At 41.3% G+C, this 20,297-nt stretch overlaps 1 protein-coding gene across 1 annotated transcript in view; it reads left to right on the forward strand.

Moving 5' to 3' along the window:
• The window catches only part of RCOR1 (REST corepressor 1), a 134,541-nt gene that overhangs the window by 102,553 nt on the left and 11,691 nt on the right, over positions 1–20,297 (forward strand). Inside the window, exons 5-8 of the mRNA XM_025392379.1 lie at positions 8,072–8,233; positions 9,247–9,365; positions 12,090–12,168; positions 15,849–16,043. Coding sequence (XP_025248164.1) covers positions 8,072–8,233; positions 9,247–9,365; positions 12,090–12,168; positions 15,849–16,043 — 555 coding nt within the window. The remainder of the gene's footprint in view (positions 1–8,071; positions 8,234–9,246; positions 9,366–12,089; positions 12,169–15,848; positions 16,044–20,297) is intronic.

The following is a 20,297-nucleotide window of genomic DNA, read 5'->3' on the forward strand; positions in this document are numbered from 1 at the left end:
ACTTGAAAGGCACATCTGTGCATTTCAGCAGATCTACAGCCTTTAGGACACTGATTACTTAGTGATTACTAAGGAGCTGGATGCTTGAACATAGTGCTTTCTCATGTGAATATGTGATTTTTCATTCTTCTGGTTGTATAATGATGTTTTTTGACGCATGTTTTCACATTCTTACCTGAAGTGTTTTAATATTCACCATTTTGAATAATTTTCAGGTTGTAAATGTTTGATTAAAGTCCCTCCCCTCCCCTCCCATCCCCTCCCTTCACCTCCCCTTCCTTGAGATGGAGTCTCGCTCTGGCAACCAGGCTGGAATGCAATGGCGCATCTCAGCGCATTGCAACCTCTGCCTCTGGGGTTCAAGTAATTCTCGTGCCTTGGCCTCCCAAGTTGCTGGGATTACAGGCGCGCACCACCACGCCTGGCTAATTTTTGTATTTTTAGTAGAGAAGGGGCCTCCCAAAGTGTTGGGATTACAGGCGTGAGCCACTGCGCCCGGCCAAGATTTTCTTTTAAATGTTGTTTGGAATGTACTAATAAGAAATCCACAAGATTTATTTTTCTGCAAAAGTGTGATGATACCTTGTTTCAGCTTTAATGATTTACTTTAAACACATCAAGTTGGATTAATGCTTTCCATGGCATTAATCTAGATCTTAAAACCTGTAAGTTACTGACATTTCTTATTTTTCTGAATGATGGAAGTTACCAAAAGTTTAGATTATGTGAAATTGTATACTTTCTTTTGGACTTGGCCTTACATTTAATTACTCTATCCTGGTCATTGAAGCTACTTCTAATTATTAGATGATTGCAAAATATACCTGTGTGAATTCTTAAGGATGGTAGTCTTGATCATTTCTCCTTTAAAAATGATCATTAGTGTCCGGGCGCAGTGGCTCACACCTGTAATTCCAGCACTTTGGGAGGCTGAGACGGGCAGATCACGAGGTCAGGAGATCAAGAACACCCTGGCTAACACGGTGAAACCCCATCTCTACTAAAAATACAGAAAAAAAAATTAGCCGGGCGTGGTGGCGGGAGCCTGTAGTCCCAACTACTCCGGAGGAGTAGGAGAATGGCGTGAAACTGGGAGGCGGAGCTTGCAGTGAGCCGAGATGGTGCCACTGCACTCCAGCCTGGGCGACAGAGCGAGACTCCGTCTCAAAAAATAAATAAATAAAAATAAAAAATAAAAAAAGAGCATTAGCATGAAAATTCCCTATATTATAATTCCAGTGTAAAAATTACCATTAGCAAAGTATTGCTAGATTATCTCATTTTACCTCTTTTGTTGCTTGTTCTATTTCTACCATTTTTCTAAGCTGAGACCTTTATATATCTCATATATAACATATATATATAGTTTTTAAAAGAATAACACAACAATTGTGCTTTCATAAATTACCTTCTTCGTTTATATATTGAGGCAGTAAAGTGTGGTACTTGAAGAGCACAGATCCTAGAACCATGCTGGTTCTGTGACCAGTGGCAAGGAAAGTCAGTGCCTCAGAGAAGACCTTCAGTTTATACTCAGGCTGATCCTCAGCATGGAGGCAAGCCTACAACTAAAAGAAAGCAAAACCTTAGTAAAAACGTAGCAAACCCTGAGGAAGAGTGTGATTATGAGTTACTACGTTATTAGATGTCTAGGTTTTAACAGAAAAATCACAGAGCATACAAAGAAATGGTAAATTATGCCCATTCGGTAGAAAAAAATTGATCAACAGAAACTGTCCCTGGGAAAAGACCTTAGTGGCAGATCTACTAGGCAAAGATTTTAATACAACTATCTTAAAGATATTTTTAAAGAACTAATAGAAGATACAGAAAAAGTCAAGAAAATGATGTATGAACAAATGGAAATAACAGTAAGGAAATGGAAAACCTAAAAGGAAACCAAATTGAAATTCTAGAGCTTAAACACTTGAAATGAAAAATTAACTAGACATGCTCAAAGGCGGATTTGAAGAGTCCCAAGAAAGAATAAGAAAGAACGTGAAGAAAGGACAGTGGCAATGATTCAAGTCTGAGCAGCCACATGAGAAAAGATTGAAGAGTAACCAGAGCCTAAGGTACCCTAGGAACACACTGGGTGGACTAACATATGTATGTTAAAGTTGCATAAGGGGTAAGAGAAAGAGATAGGAACAGAGAAATTATTTGAAGACATAGGGGCCAAAAACTTCACAAATTTGATGAAAGACGTGAATATAAACATCCAAGAAACTCAGTGAACTCCAGGTAGGATAAACTCAGACTCACCAAAGCACATAATGAAACTTCGAAGAGAGAGAGAATCTTGATAGCAGCAAGAGAGAACTAACCTATTACATATAAGGGATCCTGAATAAGCTTGTTAGGGTATTTCTTGTCAAAACCTTTGGAAGCCAGAGGAAGTGGGCTAATATATTCAAAGCAGCAAGAGAAGAAAACTGTCAACTAAGAATTCTGTATCTGAGAAAATGCTTTCAAAAGTAAAGGGGAGAAATGAGGATATTCTCAATTAAAAGCTGCTGGAGAGTCTCTCTGAAGAGGCCATAGTGGAGCTGAACTTGTGAACTGGTAATCCCATTGGCTATAAATTGGACAAGAACTTGAAGCCCATCAAGCCCATGAATGAAAAAAGTTCCTGGGGGATGAAGAGACCGTGCATAAAGCCATGGAAGCTGTGGCTGCCAGGGCAAGGCCCAGAAGTGAAGGCCAGCAAGCTGACTGCTCTCTCAAGGAACACTCCCTGCCCAACCATTCTTCTTCACCTCCTTTCTGCACATGCCACACTGACCACATCTGTAGGCATCTTACGTTGCAGCTGCAGATGGGAACTCGTGGCTCCCATTTTCATTGTAACCATTTTTGTCTCCTGCACCCACTTGCTTCATATAATCTAGTCAGAATAGCACCTCTGGTGCAGGGAGAAAGTTCCCCTTATCCAAGAGAGCTGAGAGGTAGTGACTTGGGCTTTTGCCAGGGCTTTGTTTACTAAGGACCTTTGCAGGAGGAGCCATGCTGTCATGACCAAGGAGGAGAAGCAGAGAGAGCCTATTTGACCCCAGGAGCCAATCCTGTACTCTTCTCTAGTCAGACTACTGTCAGGAGAGCTCTGCTCATTCCAGTGGAAGATGGCTATAACCTGCACAGTGATGTGAAAAAACAACCATTTCCTCCCTGACCCCAGGGAAGGTGGCTCTAGAAGGTTGAGAGCAATCCTGTATTAAGTTCATGTGTTAGATTTACTTTTCCAAAAAATTGTATGTAAAAATAATACGAAACAAAAACCCTTCTGGGATTATTTATTTATTTATTATTTATTTATTTATTTGGGAGACAGAGTCTCACTCTGTCACCCAGGCTGGAGTGCAGTGAAGCACTCTTGGCTCACGGCAAGCTCTGCCTCCCGGGTTCACGCCATTCTCCTGCCTCAGCCTCCCATGTAGCTGACACTACAGGTGCCCGCCACCGCACCCAGCTATTTTTTTTTTAATTTTTTAAATTTTTAGTAGAGACGGGGTTTCACCGTGTTAGCCAGGATGGTCTCGATCTCCTGACCCCGCGATCCGCCCGTCTCGGCCTCCCAAAGTGCTGAGATTACAGGCATGAGCCACCGTGCCTGGCCTTGTTTTATTTTTTTGAGACGGAGTCTCGCTGTGTCACCTAGGCTGTAGGGCAGTGGTGTGATCTCGGCTCACGGCAACTTCCGCCTCTCGGGTTCAAACGATTCTCCTGCCTCAGCCTCTTGAGTAGCTGGGATTACAGGTGCCCGCCACCATGCCTGGCTAATTTTTGTATTTTTAGTAGAGACGGGGTTTCACCATGTTGGTCAGGCTGGTCTGGAACTCCTGACCTCATGATCCACCCACATCGGCCTCCCAAAGTGCTGGGATTACAGGCGTGAGCCACCGCGCCCAGCCCCCTTCTGGAATTTTTGGTAGCAGTTGAAGTAGTCCCACGTGTGGTCTTCAGAAAATAAGCCATTCCATCCTAGACAACATGGCAAAATCCTGTCTCTAGAAAAAATTAAAATCGGCCAGACATGGTGGTATGTGTCTGTGGTCCTAGCTACTTGGGAGGATGAGGTAGGAGGGTTAGTTGAGCCCAGGAGGTTGAAACCAGCGTGGGCAATATAGTGACACTTCATCTCTATAAAAAATTTAAAAATCACCTAAATGTGGTAGTGGGTGCCTGTAGTCTCAGCTACTCTGGAGGCTGAGATGGGAAGATCGCTTGAGCCTGGGAGGCAGAGGTTGCAGTGAGCCAAGATCATGTCATTGCACTCCAGATCACAACTCTGTATCAACAACAACAAAAAAATAAAAATAAAAAAAGGAAAAGAAGCCATTCCTCACACCAACATGGGATAAACTTCTTGACCTCTAAGGGGTAGGATTGCATCCTGCTATGGGTTTTCGAATCCCTCCCCTACCTTGTTTTGTGGCAGGGAAATGCCTCTTGATCATGTCCAAATATGTCTTTCACTGACTGATTTCTAAATCGTGTTCTAATTGCTTGGCTCTGCCATGTGGACCCAGTATTCATTTTGAGCATAACTGTACTAAATCTTTCTTTCTAGATCAGTGTAATAAAGGCCTAATGTGCAATTTAAAATAAATAAAAACTTGTGTCTTTTTGTTTGTTTTGTTTTGAGACAAGGTCTTGCTCTGTTACCCATGCTGGAGTGCAGTGGTGTGATCATAGCTCACTGCAGCCTCTAACCCCTGGGCTGAGTCAAGCAGTCCTCCTGCCTCAGCCCCTCAAGTAGCTGCAATTACAGGCGTGCACCACCATGCCTGGCTAACTTGTTGTTTGTTTGTTTTTCATAGATTCATGGTCTTGCTACGTTCCCCAGGTTGGTCTCCAACTTCTGAGCTCAAGTGATCCTCTCACCTCGGCCTCCCAGAGTGCTGAGGTTATAGGTGTGAGCGACAATGCCCAGGCTCAGAAAATAGTTATAGAATATATACACAATGAAATGGAAAGAAATTTAAATCTTTCACTATAAATAATCAACAAAACATAAAAATGAGACTGGACGTGGTGGCTCACACCTATAATCCCAGCACTTCGGGCAGATCACTTGAGCTCAGGAGTTGGAGACCAACCTAGGCAACATGGCGAAACCCTGTCTCTACAAAAAAAAATTAGCTGCACATGGTGGCATGCACCTGTAGTCCCAGCTGCCCAGGAGGCTGAATCAGGAGAATTGCTTAAGCCTGGAAGGGAGAAGGTTGCAGTGAGCCAAGATCATGCCATTGCTCCTCCAGCCTGAGCAATGAGAGTGAAACCCTGTCTTTAAAAAAAACAAAAAAACCCAAAAAAAACCTAAAAAGACAGTCATTCAGGAAATGAAGGACATAAAAAGCTTTAAGGAGTATACGAAACAAATAGCCAAATGACAAAAGTTCCTCCTTATCAGTGATTACTTTAAATATAAATGGATTAAACTTTCCAAAGCACAGAGATTGTCAGAATGGGTAAAAAATACAGAATCCCACTATATACAAGAGGTTTACATTAGCTCCGAAGACAGTTTTAAAGTGAAAGGGTGGAAAATGGTATCCCATGCAAGTAGTAACCAAAAGAAAGCAGGAGTGATTATAATAATATCAGTCAAAATAGACTTTAAATTAAAAAAGGTTGTAAGAGACAAGGACATTCACTGTTGGTGAGAATGTAAAATGGTACACCCGGTGGGGAAAACAGGATGGCAGCTCCTTAAAAAATTAAAAATAGAATTACCATATTATCCACCAATTCTACTTCTGGCCAAAGTGGGTAGATCAGTTGAGCCCAGGAGTTCAAGACCAGCCTGGGCAACATGGCAAAATCCTGTCTCTACAAAAAGTACAAGAAATTTGGCTGGGAATGGTGACTCACGCCTGTAATCCCAGCGCTTTGGGAAGCCGAGGCGGGCGGATCGCGAGGTCAGGAGATCAAGACCATCCTGGCCAACATGGTGAAACCCCGTCTCTACTAAAAATAAAAAAAAAAAAGTTAGCCGGACGTGGCGGCAGGCGCCTGTAGTCCCAGCCACTCAGGAGGCTGAGGCAGGAGAATGGCGTGAACCTGGGAGGCGGAGCTTGCAGTAAGCCGAGATCGCACCACTGCACTCCAGCCTGAGCAACAGAGCGAGACTCCATCTCCAAAAAAAAAAAAAAGAAAAAAAAAAAAAGAAATTAGCCAGGTGTGGTGGCATGTGCCTGTAATCCCAGCTACTTGGGAGGCTGAGGCAATCAAGGATGATCACCTGGCCCTAGGAGGTAGAGGTTGCAGTGAGTACCACTGCACTCTGGCCTGCGTGACAGAGCCAGACTCTGCCTCAAATAATAATGATAATAATAGTAATAATAAATTAAAACAATTTTTTTTGAGACAGAGTTTCGCTCTTGTCACCCGGGCTGGAGTGCAATGGCATGATCTTGACTCACCACTGCAACCTCCACCTCCCAGGTTCAAGTGATTATCTTGCCTCAGCCTCCCGAGTAGCTGGGATTATAAGCGCAAGCCACCACACTTGGCTAATTTTTGTGTTTTTAGTAGAGATGGGGTTTCGCTATGTTGGCCAGGCTGATCTTGAACTCCTGACCTCAGGTGATTTGTCCACCTCAGCCTCCCAAAGTGCTGGGATTACTGGCATGAGCGACCACACCCGATCAATAATAATAATAGTCTTAAAGACAGAAAGTCGAATGATAGTTGTCAGGGGCTGGGGATTGGGAGGAATAGGGAGAGGGAATAGGAACTGTTGTTTAATGGGTACAGAGTTTCCCTATTACAAGTTGAAAAGAGCTCTGGAGATGGATATTGGGATGATTGTACAACATTATGAATGTATTCAATACTACTGAGCTGTTCACTTGGATGGTTAGGTGGATAAAATTTATGTTTTTTTTTTTTTTCTTTTTTTTTTGAGACGGAATCTCGCTCTGTTGCCCAGGCTGGAGTGCAGTGGCGCGATCTCGGCTCACTGTAACCTATGCCTCCCTGGTTCAAGTGATTCTCCTGCCTCAGCCTCCTGAATAGCTAGGATTACAGGCATGCGCTACCACACTCAGTTAATTTTTTGTATTTTTAGTAGAGTCTTTTGTAGAGGTTTTCGTCATGTTGACCAGGCTGCTCTGAAACTCCTGACTTCATGTGATCCACCTACCTCAGCCTCCCAAAGTGCTGGGATTACAGGTGTGAGCCACCGCGCCTGGCCGAAATCAAGTTTGTATTAGAAAAATGGAGTAACAGTAATAAATCCTCCCTCCCTCCCTTGACGAGTCTCTGTCACCCAAGCTGGAACAACCTCTGCCTCCCAGGTTCAAGTGATTCTCCTACCTCAGCCTTCTGAATTGGTGGGACTACAGGCATGCGCCACTATGCCCAGCTAATTTTTTTTGAATTTTTAGTAGAGAGAGGGTTTCACCATGTTGGCCAGGCTAGTCTTGAACTCCTGATCTCATGTGATCCACCTACCTCGGCCTCCCAAAGTGCTGGGATTACAGGTGTGAGCCACCGCGCCCAGCCAGTTTCTAAGGAGTGAAAGCCAGTATTCATTTTTCATTTCATCTCTTTATGTTCATGCTAATTTTTAACTATTTTAGAATAATTGTTTTGTAGATAGTTTCTCTGTGACCACTTCCCTGATGATACCTATGTTGCCATACCTAACAAGTATCACCTTCCCTTGTTGCTGTACCTAACAAGTTATCACCATCCTGAATTGTATACTTATCGTTTCCAAGAAAAATATTTTTATTGTATGTGTAATTTCCAATTAAAATATACTGTATTTTGTTTGAAAATTAAATAATTTATTTAAATTGCTTCACTCTTTCTTGATACTTATACCTATATTAAAAGACATACCTATAATAAAAATTACATCACCTGAAAAAAAAAGTATGTTGTGTGTATGTTACCACAATTATAAAGAATAGCAAAAGGGGCATCTGACAGTGTCTGCCACTTAGCACTGTATATGAGTGAGTTTGTCTAAATATGAAGTAGTTCTCACTTTTCTTTTTTTGTTCTCATTTCCATTTTCATTGTTTTTTTATGTAAAATTTCACTGATATGATTTTTGTAGGCTCTTGGGATGCTCTTCTGGCATAAACATAATATCGAAAAGTCATTGGCTGATTTGCCCAACTTTACCCCTTTCCCAGATGAGTGGACTGTGGAAGATAAAGTCTTATTTGAGCAAGCCTTTAGTTTTCATGGGAAAACTTTTCATAGAATCCAACAAATGGTAAGTAGATGAGACCACTGAGTTCTAACTAGTTTTTTCTCTTAGCTACTCTCTTCTGCAACATACTTGAGATAGGGATATCATACTCAAACATAAATATTCCCATTTTTGATAAAGTTCCCCTTTCGAAGATTCAGCTTAGTACGTGCTGCTCTGTGGATAGGAGTTTTCCAGTTATAGGAGTAAAGCACTTCTAGCACTTCCCATCCTGTCATCTGTGATTGGACCCTCCCCACCCGCCCCAGTCCTTCTTGTTGGGACTCCCAAAAGATTAGACCCATACGAAGGATCTTTTTCTTTTTTTTTTTTTAAAGACGGAGTCTCGCTCTGTCACCAGGCTGGAGTACAGTGGCGCGATCTTGGCTCACTGCAGCCTCCACCTCCCGAGTTCAAGCAATTCTCGTGCCTCAGCCTCCTGAGTAACTGGGACTACAGGCGCATGCCACCACGCCCGGCTGATTTTTTGTATCTTTAGTAGAGACAGGGTTTCACCATATTAGCCAGAATGGTCTCAATCTTCTGACCTCATGATCTGCCCGCCTCAGCCTCCGAAAGTGCTGGGATTACAGGTGTGAGCCACCGCGCCCAGCACAAAAGATCTTTCATGGTTATCTGAGGTGGTGCCTCAAGGGGCTCTGTCTGCTTGGGAACAGCTGACTTATCATTTACATTCTGGAAAGCTCTTTGGTAGATTCCTACTTAAAAGCTTACTGACATTTGCATTAAGTGTTAAAATGCATTTTTAAAAAATAAACTAAGTTTTATTTAAGGACATTGGGTGTGTGAAAACTCTTGATTGATCTTGAACTGGTTTTCATTGACTAAGTTTCACTTACAAACTTCAGTAATTTAAAATGTCTATTGATAAGAATCCATTTATCAATTTTTTCTTATCAGAAAAAAGGGCTATGGCTTCAGACATAGAAGAGTGATCCTTATTAAAGGTACCTAAACATTTGATTTTTCAAGATTACTTTTATATTCAAATAAACCAACTCATTTTTTATGTTTAGCTTCCTGATAAATCTATAGCAAGTCTGGTAAAATTTTACTATTCTTGGAAGAAGACAAGGACTAAAACTAGTGTGATGGATCGCCATGCCCGGAAACAAAAACGGGAGCGGGAGGAGAGGTGAGCACGTGGCTGGGGTGTTGTCTAACCACTTAGGGGACTATCTGAGAGCCCCAGATACACAAAGGCAAGGCAGAATGACTGGTTTTCTCCCCGTGTCTTCCCGGTGGAACTGCATGTTCATGAGATGTATTGGAGTGTGTTACATTATTCAGGGATTTTTTCTCACCACTCTTTCCCTGCAGTCAGTGAACTTCCATTTTGAGTCAGTTAACTTTGACCCATTTTTTTTTCCTGCCCCTTTAGAAGGGGTGGCTCCTTTTAATAAAAAAGAATCTTTTATTTTGTAGTTTGAGGTTTAATATGGCATATTTTTACAAGATTCATTTGGTGTGTTTTTACCTTCGTCATGTGGAAACAAAAATACAACAATACAATTTAGAGTTGCTTCTTTTTTTGACCATCTGTTTTTTGTGTGTGAATGAGAAAGAGAAACATTTTATGATTTTTTTATTTTTTATTTTTTTTTTGAGACAAGTCTTGCTCTGTCGCCCAGGCTGGAGTGCAGTGGCGCGATCTCGGCTCACTGCAAGCTCCGCCTTTCTGCAAGCTCCCAGGTTCACGCCATTCTCCTGCTTCAGCCTCCCAAGTAGCTGGGACTACAGGCACCCACCACCTTGCCTGGCTGATTTTTTTGTATTTTTAGTAGAGACGGGATTTCACCATGTTAGCCAGGATGGTCTCAATGTCCTGACCTCGTGATCCGCCCACCTCAGCCTCCCAAAGTGTTGGGATTACAGGCTTCAGCCACCGCGCCCGGCCTATAATTTCTTAATAAGGATGTTAGTTTTAAGGATAGCTTAGTATGGAGAATACTTCCTAACCATCACTTCCTCAGTCTTGTATGTAGCTTAGAGAAGTGGAAATGGCCAGCTCACACTCAGAAATGGGTTCTAGTCTCAGCTCTGAAGATTCCACTTACATGCCACAGGCTACACTGGGATGTTTAAGGTCTTTCATTTATTTTTTAACATAGTAAAATTGTACATACAGGCAGGTGAGTTCAACATGCGTCTTCCCCAAGCCTCTTGTTTTCCTTAACTCTATAATGAAGATGTTTGAAGTCCAGAAGGCAGCACGCAGACCTAATGGTTTTCTTGTTAAAGTGGTGAGAGATATAGGTAGGTTTTAAAAAAATCCTATTTTCCACATTTCCTGTCATATTTTTATCAATAATAAAAAAAAAATCAAAGGAGGATGAAATACACGGTCCCCGGCGTCCCATCTCAGGATGGAATTTTATCATTTCAAATGAAAAAGTAACATGTGAGAGCACATTGAAAGTTGAGTATCACTTTTGGAGAATTCAAACCTCTTGGCCCAAGTATAAATTGAGAGTGATGTTAGGAACATCTCCAAAGCTCTTTTCAATTGTAAGAGCCTATAAAATTATTGACTATGATACATCTGCATATTTTTGCCTCCGACTTACATACTAGTAGGTCTATTTAGGGATGAGTGCTCTTATCAATTTTTAGTGAAGCTTTTTCATTTCCCTAGTTTACTGTCTGTATAGTAAGTCTGTTACTACAAGCAGGTGCAGTTTACTAAACAGCAATCAAAATTAAATAATACAGAATGGGATTGGATATCCTTGAGTATGAAATAAGAATACCTGCCAACACTTCCATTCTTACTCCCTGGAAGCTTGCTTGCTTTCTTTCTTTTTTTACATTACTTGGCCCTGATGGGGCCAAAAACAGCTCTGCCTCCACCTCCCATGTGCACCTTAACCACTTTTGGGATGCAGGGATGGAGATGCTGCAGCAGCACCTGATAAATTGTTGACTTTCTAACAGGACTTGCCTGTGAAAGTCGTGGCAGGAACTGGGACAAAATTCCCTTACCGAAGGCTCTTTCTTCTTGTGGACACTCTTTCCTCAGCTAGAGCTTCCTGCTACCTTGGTGGAGGATGGGGAGGAGGTGGCGCATAGTGGGCATGGTCTCCTGGGATGGATTCCAGAGCAGTGCGAGGTGGGCAAACTGGGGCAGGCTACTTGACTTCTGTAGACTTAGTTTTCTCATGTTTTACAGTTGCGTTCCTACCTACACCGGGACTTTTCTTGTTTGTTTGTTTTAAATTTAATGAAATACTGAATTAAATTAAATTGAAATTGAAATTAAATAAAATACTACATTCAGGATATTACAAAAAGCATTTGAAGTATATACCAATGTAAGTTTTCTTTTTAAAATTAAACTTAATTTTAAAACATTGGTTGTCCAGGACACTAGAAAAGCCTCAGACTTTGTGTGGCCTTGGGTAGAAAGATGGTACTTGAAAAAGGATTTTTTACTTGTTGTCAGGTTTGTTTCAATGCAGTGGAAATTTATTCTCCATAATTTCTCAGTTTTGTTTAGCAATCATATCCTAGTCCTCAATAGATAATTATGGGAAAATAACATGTAAATGCATTTTCAATTTGATATTTTCAGTTTACAAATATAGAGCAATCATGTTTTCGATCTGGATTGGGAAGTTAGGAATCTATTTTAGTAGTTTTTCATCATTTAGACTGAAAGAACTATGGAGTTGGTATTCTGTTTCAATTACAAAGATGTTTTTATCTCAGCAGCCTGAAAACATACTAATTTTATATTAAATCAATTTATTGTTTATATTTGGTAAAATTAGTACAAAATTTTCAGTTAAATCAATTTATTGTTTGTATTTGGTAAAATTAGTACAAAATAACCATTCAATCACTTGTTCTTGCCTTCCAGTGAGGATGAACTGGAAGAAACAAATGGAAATAATCCCATTGACATTGAGGTTGATCAAAACAAGGAAAGCAAAAAGGAGGTATTTTTTCCCCCTAGTATTGTTTAGGCGAATACGTTTTATTACTAGTTTCATAAATAAAACATTCCTCTTGCTTGTTTTACTTAATATATTAAGTGCTATGTGGAAAGCAGCATGACTGTTTTTTCAACAATACTGTCTTTGCTTTGTAGATTGTATAATTTTGTTTGCCAATAGATATGAATAAAGGAAGCCTTAAAGGAGAGAAAATAGCACTAATGAGTAATGATGTTCCCTAGGACAGCAGTCCTTACTGACTTTCTTCATAAACCATTAGCTCAGTAGGCTAGCAAGTGGTCTGGTGAATTCCAGGCAGGCTTAGGGTCTCCATTCACACTATAGCTGCCCCAGCATCTGCCCATCCTAGGCACCCATGCCGTGCCTGGGGTGACTGCAGGGAGCTGGCAGGGACTCAGCACAGCCCTCCTGTTACTCAGAAGCAATAATTTGGTTACACCAGGGTGAGCCAGGACCATCCTCTCTCACATGGTGACTGTTTCATCTCATCACTTAAAAAAATAATTATACAAGAGATTGTAGTTTCTGGATTCAGGGGGCTCGCGAACCCGTACAATTGCATGTAACTTTTACATAGGTTCATAGAGGTATTTTTCTGAAGACACAGTCTATAGTTTCAATAAAATTTCTCAGAGAGTTCTCTCTCTCTGCTCCAAATTATAAGAACAGTTATTTTATTTTATTTTATTTTATTTTATTTTTTTTTTTTTGAGACGGAGTCTCGCTCTGTCGCCCAGGCTGGAGTGCAGTGGTGCGATCTCAGCTCACTGCAAGCTCCGCCTCCCGGCTTCACGCGATTCTCCTGCCTCAGCCTCCCGAGTAGCTGGGACTACAGGCGCCGCCACCACGCCCGGCTAGTTTTTTTTGTATTTTTTAGTAGAGACGGGGTTTCACCCTGTTAGACAGGATAGTCTCCATCTCCTGACCTCGTGATCCGCCTGTCTCAGCCTCCCAAAGTGCTGGGATTACAGGCTTGAGCCACCGCGCCCGGCCAGTTATTTTAAGCCTGTAAAAACAGAAGGGTCTAAATTTATCTAAACTTTAAAATGACATCAGTAATATATGCTTCTTATAGACAAGGTAGGAAATACAGCCAACTGAAAGAAGAAAATTAAAGCAATTTATATTATTATTATTCATAATCAGTGTCAACCTTTTGGTGACTTTTTCCTGAGAACTCTCAGTAAAATGTATATTCTTAATTCTGAATCTAGTCACTTTTTGGAAATAATAGAATGGGAGCTTTGTAATTTTTCGAACCTTTTAAAATTTACTCTACCTTGGTTTTTTTTTTTTTTTTCTTTTTTGAGACAGGGTCTTCTGTGTCACCCAGGCTGGAATGCAGTGGCACCGTGACTCACTGCAGCCGCCAACTCCTGGGCTCAAGCAGTCCTTCCACTATGGCCTCCCAAAGTGCTGGGATAACAGGCATGAGCCATCCCCAGCCCAGCCCCTTGATTTTTTTTTTTTTTTTTTTTTTTTAACCCCGCTCTGTTGCCCAGGCTGGAGTGCAGTAGTATGATCTTGGCTCACTGCAACCCCTTCCTCCCAGGTTCAAGTGATTCTCCTGCCTCAGCCTCCCGAGTAGCTGGTATTACAGGCACATGCCACCATACCCTGCTAGTTTTTTTTGACTTTTAGTAGAGATGGGGTTTCACCATGTTGGTCAGGCTGGACCTTGAATTTTTTTTTATGTCAAATATATTTGTATACATAGGTATATATTATTCTGTCACATGAATGTTTCATAATTGAGTTACCTTATTCTATGTGGATTTCCCAGTTGTTTATTCTTCCTGTTTTTTGCTTTTATAAACAATGCTGGATTGATTGATTCTCACATAACTCAATATTTGTGCTTGTAGGTTTTTTTTTTTTTATTAGAACTAATTCCTGGAAGTTGAATTGTTGAGTCAGCGTGTTCTAGATATATATATTGTTGAGGCGTTTTTTGGTTATATATCACCAAATTGGAAATTGGTCATTTTTTTTGCGCGTAATTTATATGAATGCCCAGATAAGATCCTGAGGGTTAGCTAAATTAGATTCTTTGGGAAATCATATTGTAGTTGGAGTTTTTATTAAGCTTTGTTTTGATGTATTGCTATTTACCAGGTTTTTCAGTGGCACATTTTAAATGAGAGAAAACACTTGATTTCATACAATTTTTATAATTCCTGTTTATATAATGTTATTTCTGATTCAGAAAGAAAATGGCTAAATCATAGTTTCTTTTTTTTGGGATGGAGTCTTGCTCTGTCCCCCAGGCTGGAGTGCAGTGGTCCGATCTCAGCTCACTGCAACCTCTGCCTCCTGGGTTCAAGCAATTCTCTGCTTCAGCCTTCCAAGTAGCTGGGATTACAGGGGCCCACCACCACACCTGATTAATTTTTGTATTTTTACTGGAGACGGGGTTTCACCATCTTGGCCAGGCTAGTCTTGAACTCCTGACCTCAAGTGATCCACCTGCCTCGGCCTCCCAAAGTGCTGAGATTACAGCCGTGAGCCACCACACCTGGCCCATCATAGTTTCTTTTTTTGTTTGTTTTTTTTTCTTTTTTTGAGAGGAGTCACGCTCTGTCACCCAGCCTGGAGTGCGGTGATGCGATCTCATCTCACTGCAAGCTCCGCCTCCCGGGTTCATGCCGTTCTCCTGCCTCAGCCTCCCAAGTAGCTGGGACTACAGACACCTGCCACCACACCCGGCTAATTTTTTGTATTTTTACTAGAGACGGGGTTTCACCATGTTAGCCAGGATGGTCTCGATCTCCTGACCTCGTGATCCGCCCGCCTGGGCCTCCCAAAGTGCTGGGATTACAGGTGTGAGCCACCGCGCCCAGCCGCCTGGCCCATAGTTTCTTTTAAGTGTTAAAATGATACTAGAACAGACATAGTCAGTTGGTGATCTTTATTAAACATCATGGTCCCATACAGAGCACAGTTTATTGCCTACTAATATTTTTGTATTACCCGCTTGTTGAAGAAATTAATCTCTACCATGATAGTTTTGCAGTGTCTTTAGCTCAGTCTTTTAAAATACGAAGCAGAAAGTCATATTTTCAGCTTTTTCAGTGAATGCTAATGCACTAACAAGATGAAATTATGAGCAATTATAAAAACTTCTTGTTCTTAAAATGGTTACCAGTAAATTATATTCTTCAACTTGACAAGATTTTACTGTTTCATTTCTGAAGGTTTTGGTTTTACAGAAGTTAATAGCCGTCATGCATTTTTAAATGAGAAGGTATATTATTTTAGAGTAAGTCATATAAGTTGCCCTAAAAATTGTGTTCTCCAAAAATGTGTATAAAAAGCCATAATTTCATGTAGATAAATACAGATGTGTGTGTGGCCACAAAACTCACTAGCAGAGAATACAGATATTTTTTTAGGAAGCCAAGAATTCTTATTTTCATTGGCTTAAAATGATAGAGTAAGGAAGTATTTGTACAAGGAGGAATGGAACACAGTTTCATTGTGTTTAGTCAAAACTCCATAGCCCAAATTCTGCCTGTGGACTGCCTGTTAGAATTTGTAGATCTCATTTGGTTCTGATAGGGCATGGTATTTGTCTTAGATTGTTTTGGTGCCATGCTAAGGAAATAAATACGTTTATTGACTTTTTTTTTAAGTTTCATTTATCACATATGTATATCATGCAGGTGCCCCCTACTGAGACAGTTCCTCAGGTCAAAAAAGAAAAACATAGCACACAAGCTAAAAATAGAGCAAAAAGGAAACCTCCTAAAGGAATGTTTCTTTCTCAAGAAGATGTGGAGGCTGTTTCTGCCAATGCCACTGCTGCTACCACGGTGCTGAGACAACTAGACATGGAACTAGTTTCAGTCAAACGACAGGTACTCCTAAGCCGGGTCTTGGATGTAAAAGAGTTAATCAGCACTTTAGAGGTGTTTCTGTTATTCATATATGTGAACGTTCTCTTTCCATAAATCTCAAAGGAGCATTCTGTTTCTAAGGAATTGGACAGATCTTGAGTACTAGCCCATTGATTTTTTTTTCTTTTTAATGAACACATAAATTGAAGTGGATGGATATAGTGTCATCTGAAAGTATTTCTGAAGTATATAGGAAAGCATATGAATATCATATTTATATTATATATGTGTCTGTGTCTCCATGATTTCTCGCAATATGAACACACCCCCGTAACCTGCATCTGAATCAGAAAATGGAATGTTACCCCCAGGCCCATGCATTTTCCCTCCTGGTCACTATTCCATGGAATGCGGCATTCCCTCAGCAACTTCACCCCTCTTTTATTACCTGCCTACTTGTAGGTGACCACTATTCTGATTTTTTTTCTTTTTAATTTTATTTTGTTTTTGAGACAGTGTCTTGTCCTGTTGCCCAGGCTGGAGTACAGCGGTGCAATCTTGACTCACTGTAACCTTTGCTTCCAGGGCTCAAGCGATCCTCCCGCCTCAGTCTCCCAAGTAGTTGGGAGTACAGGCACTTGCCATCACACCTGGCTAATTTTTTTGTATTTTTGGTAGAGACGGGGTTTTGCCATGTTCCCCAGGCTGGTCTTGAACTCCTGAGTTGAAGTGATCTGCCTGCCTCAGCCTCCCAAAGTGTACTGAGATTACAGGTGTGAGCTACCACACTTGACCCTGTTCTGATGTTTAAACCATAGGTTGTTTTTGTCCATTTTTGAGTTTTACAGATATCAAACTCATATGATACTGTTTATTTTATGTCTGGCTTTCTTTCAACCTGAGAGCTAAACAGTTTTTCAAAGCGGTCCTGTTATTTGATGTGTTTTGGTTGCACATCAGCGTTTCCCAGCGGTAGCACTATCGCCATGTTGGGCTGTTCTGTGCACTGTAAGATGTTTAGCAGCATCCCTGGTCTTGACCCACTAAATGCTAGTAGCACCCTCCCCCTACCAGTTGTGACAACAGAAATATCCCTAGGCATCACCAGATTACCTCACAGGGGCACAATTGTCCCCATTTGAGAACCACTGCTCTACATCAGTGCTACATTTTGGTAGTCTTACATTTTAGCCCTTCTAATGGGTTATAATGATGCCTCATTGTACTTCTTATTTGGCAGTTCCCTGACGGCTAATGAGGTTGCTCACCTTTTCATCCATTTGTTGGCCATTTGGATATCCTCTTTTGTGATGTGTACTCAAGTCTCATCTGTTTTTTTCTGTCAGGTTGCATATTTTCTTACTGGTTTATAGGTGTTATTTAGGCTCTGAGTTGTTTTCTACAACTCGTATTGTAAATACTGTAAATATGTTTTCCATTCTGTGACTCTTAATGGTATCTTTTGATGAACAGTAATTTTAATTTTAAGGTAGTTTAGTTTCTTAGTCTTTTCAGGTTAGTGTTTTTGAGTTCTGTTCACCTTTCTCAAGGTCATGACGATATTCTCCCATGTTAATCTTAGAAGTGTTGTTTTACCTTTTACATTTTGATCTAGAAATGTTTTTCTGTATTTGTTGTTACATGTAGGATTAATAGTCACTGTTTTGTTTTCATATGAGTATCAATTTGGTCAAGTATTTATTGAAGAAACTGTCCTTTCTCCTTTGCAATGCAGCAGTACCTTTGTTTTACATCCAGTGTCTGTATGCATATGGGTCTGGTTCTCTGTTGCTTTGATCTGTTTGTCCATCCTTCACCAATACATACTGTCCTAACTTTATGTACTTTATTTTAGTTATCTAGTGTAATATAAGTTCTCCAAGATTGTCTTGGTTATCCCTGGCCTTTTAATTTCCATATAAAATTTAGAATTACTTTATCAGTTTTCAGAAAAATAATTTGAATTTTGATTGGGATTGTATTGCATCTATAGATAAAAATGGAGAATTAATGTCTTTATTGAGTTTCCTCATCAGTGAACATGATATACCCCTCCGCTTCTGTAGGCCTGTAATTTCTCTCAATGTTGTGTTTTCTGTGTAAGAACTTATGCATCTGTTGTTAGTCATTCCATGATATTTGGTACTTTTTTGTGCTCTTGTAAAGGATATTGTTTTTTAAATCACTTTTTGTAATTATTTTTGCCTGCTATGTAGCTTATTATTTTAATCCGATTGCATAGTACATTTAAACTGAAAGTTCAACCTAGTAGTTGGTTCCTGTCCTTTCATTCTCTCTCTGGAATTCAGTTCCAGAAACCCATCAGCAACTTGTTGACTGACAGTTTGTTTTTGGTTTTTGCTGCTTTTGGTTTATCTTGATGGTTCCCTTGGAGGGTTAAACAGGAGACCAACTGTCGTCTCATAGACGCTAAGAGCGGGGTGTGCTGCCGTCTTCCTTGTGGTTTAGGGAGGCAGCCCAGACCGGGACCCACGTACACTCTGTGTGCCCAGAGGAGCGGCTTCTTGTCATGGTTGCTGGCACAGCTGCACTCTAATCTTAGGAGAATCACTTAATCTTTGTAGGCCTCTTTTCAAATGAGATTAATCCCGGCCTGCCTGATCTCACAGAATGTGTCTGGGCTACTGTGTGAGAGAGCGTTTGAAGCTCTGTTTGCGCTGGAAGAACTCTCTCTGGGGCTGTGAGCTCTTGTTGACATTGTTATCTTCCTTTACAAGGATGCTCCTTTTTCCCTCTGCTGAGTGAGCTCCTGGTGGTTGCTGTTTAATACATTGAGGAAAGAAAAAGAGGCCCTTCTCTTCCACGGAGGTGTTGTTGACTCCATAGTATGAGAGAAAAGATTCTTTGGTTTTCAGAGCAGGGTCAAGAGCAAGAATTTTTAAAATTTGAAGGTCGCTCACAATTATGAAGAGGGAGGACTGAGCCTCACTCAGAGAGGAGGTGGGTGATTTCCTTTCCACAGCCTTTTAGGGCCACAGAGCAGCAGTGTGTTCATTGCCAGATGTGCTTCTAGACTCAAAATGGGCAGTCAGTCCACAGGGGCCACTTGTTCTGGAGGCCGTCATGTTTGGTATATCAAGGATACATTCTGAGAATAACAGAAAACTTGACTAACAACAGCTTAAGCAATTTAGGGTTTATTTTTCTCAAATAGCAAGAAGTGCCAGCATCAGTGGCTACTGGTGTTACTCATGTGTTCAGTGATGCTCTCAGGGACCCAGGTACTTCTCAGGTCTTCTACTCTGCCATTCTCAGCTGTTGGCTTTTCATCTTGCTTGTTGCCTCATGTTGGAAGCTGCTGGAGCCATTTTGCAACCCTCACATCTGCATTCGGGGCAGTATGAAGAGGAGGTGGGGGTGGAGGTAAGCAGTCTGTCCCTTTTAGCAGGAAAAGCAAAAGCTTTACCAGAAGCTCCTTAGCTGAATTCTGTGTGCCTGTGCTTTGTGTACTGCTCTTCCTCCTTCCCAGGACATCATCAGCCTCTACCAGCGAGAAGGGGGCTGGGCGTGTCTCATAAATTAGCCAGTGAACAGTGCAGGTTGCATTAGGTCTTTCTCTGAGTGGAGAATAAAATGATCTGACATTTAAAGAGGAATCACTATGCCCACAGTAAAGTAGAAAACAAGGTTCTGTATGACTGAGGGTTGGGTAGGAAGGTGGTGGAAGGGTGGTGGTGTCTAGGTAGGGCGCCAGGACAAGTGGATGGCTTTTCCATTTTTCATCTTGTTTTTTTCTTTAAGTGTGATTACCTTTGCATCCTTTTTCTTACCTGTTTCGTTGCCACTCACTTTCCAGTTAGCATGATGGTGGCAGCTAATCTCTGGGTTTTTTCCTGCTTAATAAACACTAGATGTTTGGGGGGCGTATTTTGTTTTTTTTTTTTTTGAGACAGGATCTTGGTCTGTTGTCCATCCTGGGACTGTAGTGTTACAGTCATGGGAGGCCTGGGCTCAAGCAGTTGCCCACCTCAGCCCCCTAAGTGGGTAGGACTACAGGTGAGCACCACCACACATGGCTAATTTTTTAAATTTTTTGGTAGAAACAGGGTCTCGCTGTGTCACGCAGGCTGGTCTTGAACTCCTGGGCTCAAATGATCCTGCCTTGGCCTCCCAAAGTGCTGTGATTATAGGTGTGAGTCACTGCACTAGCCTAATTTTTTTTTGGCAGTGTCTGGCTCTGTCACCCAGGCTGAAGTGCAGTGGTGTGTTCTTGGCTCACTGCAACCCCTGCCTCCCAGGCTCAAGCCATCTTCC

This window comes from Theropithecus gelada, chromosome 7b, assembly GCF_003255815.1.
Source record: "Theropithecus gelada isolate Dixy chromosome 7b, Tgel_1.0, whole genome shotgun sequence".
NCBI lineage: Eukaryota > Metazoa > Chordata > Mammalia > Primates > Cercopithecidae > Theropithecus > Theropithecus gelada.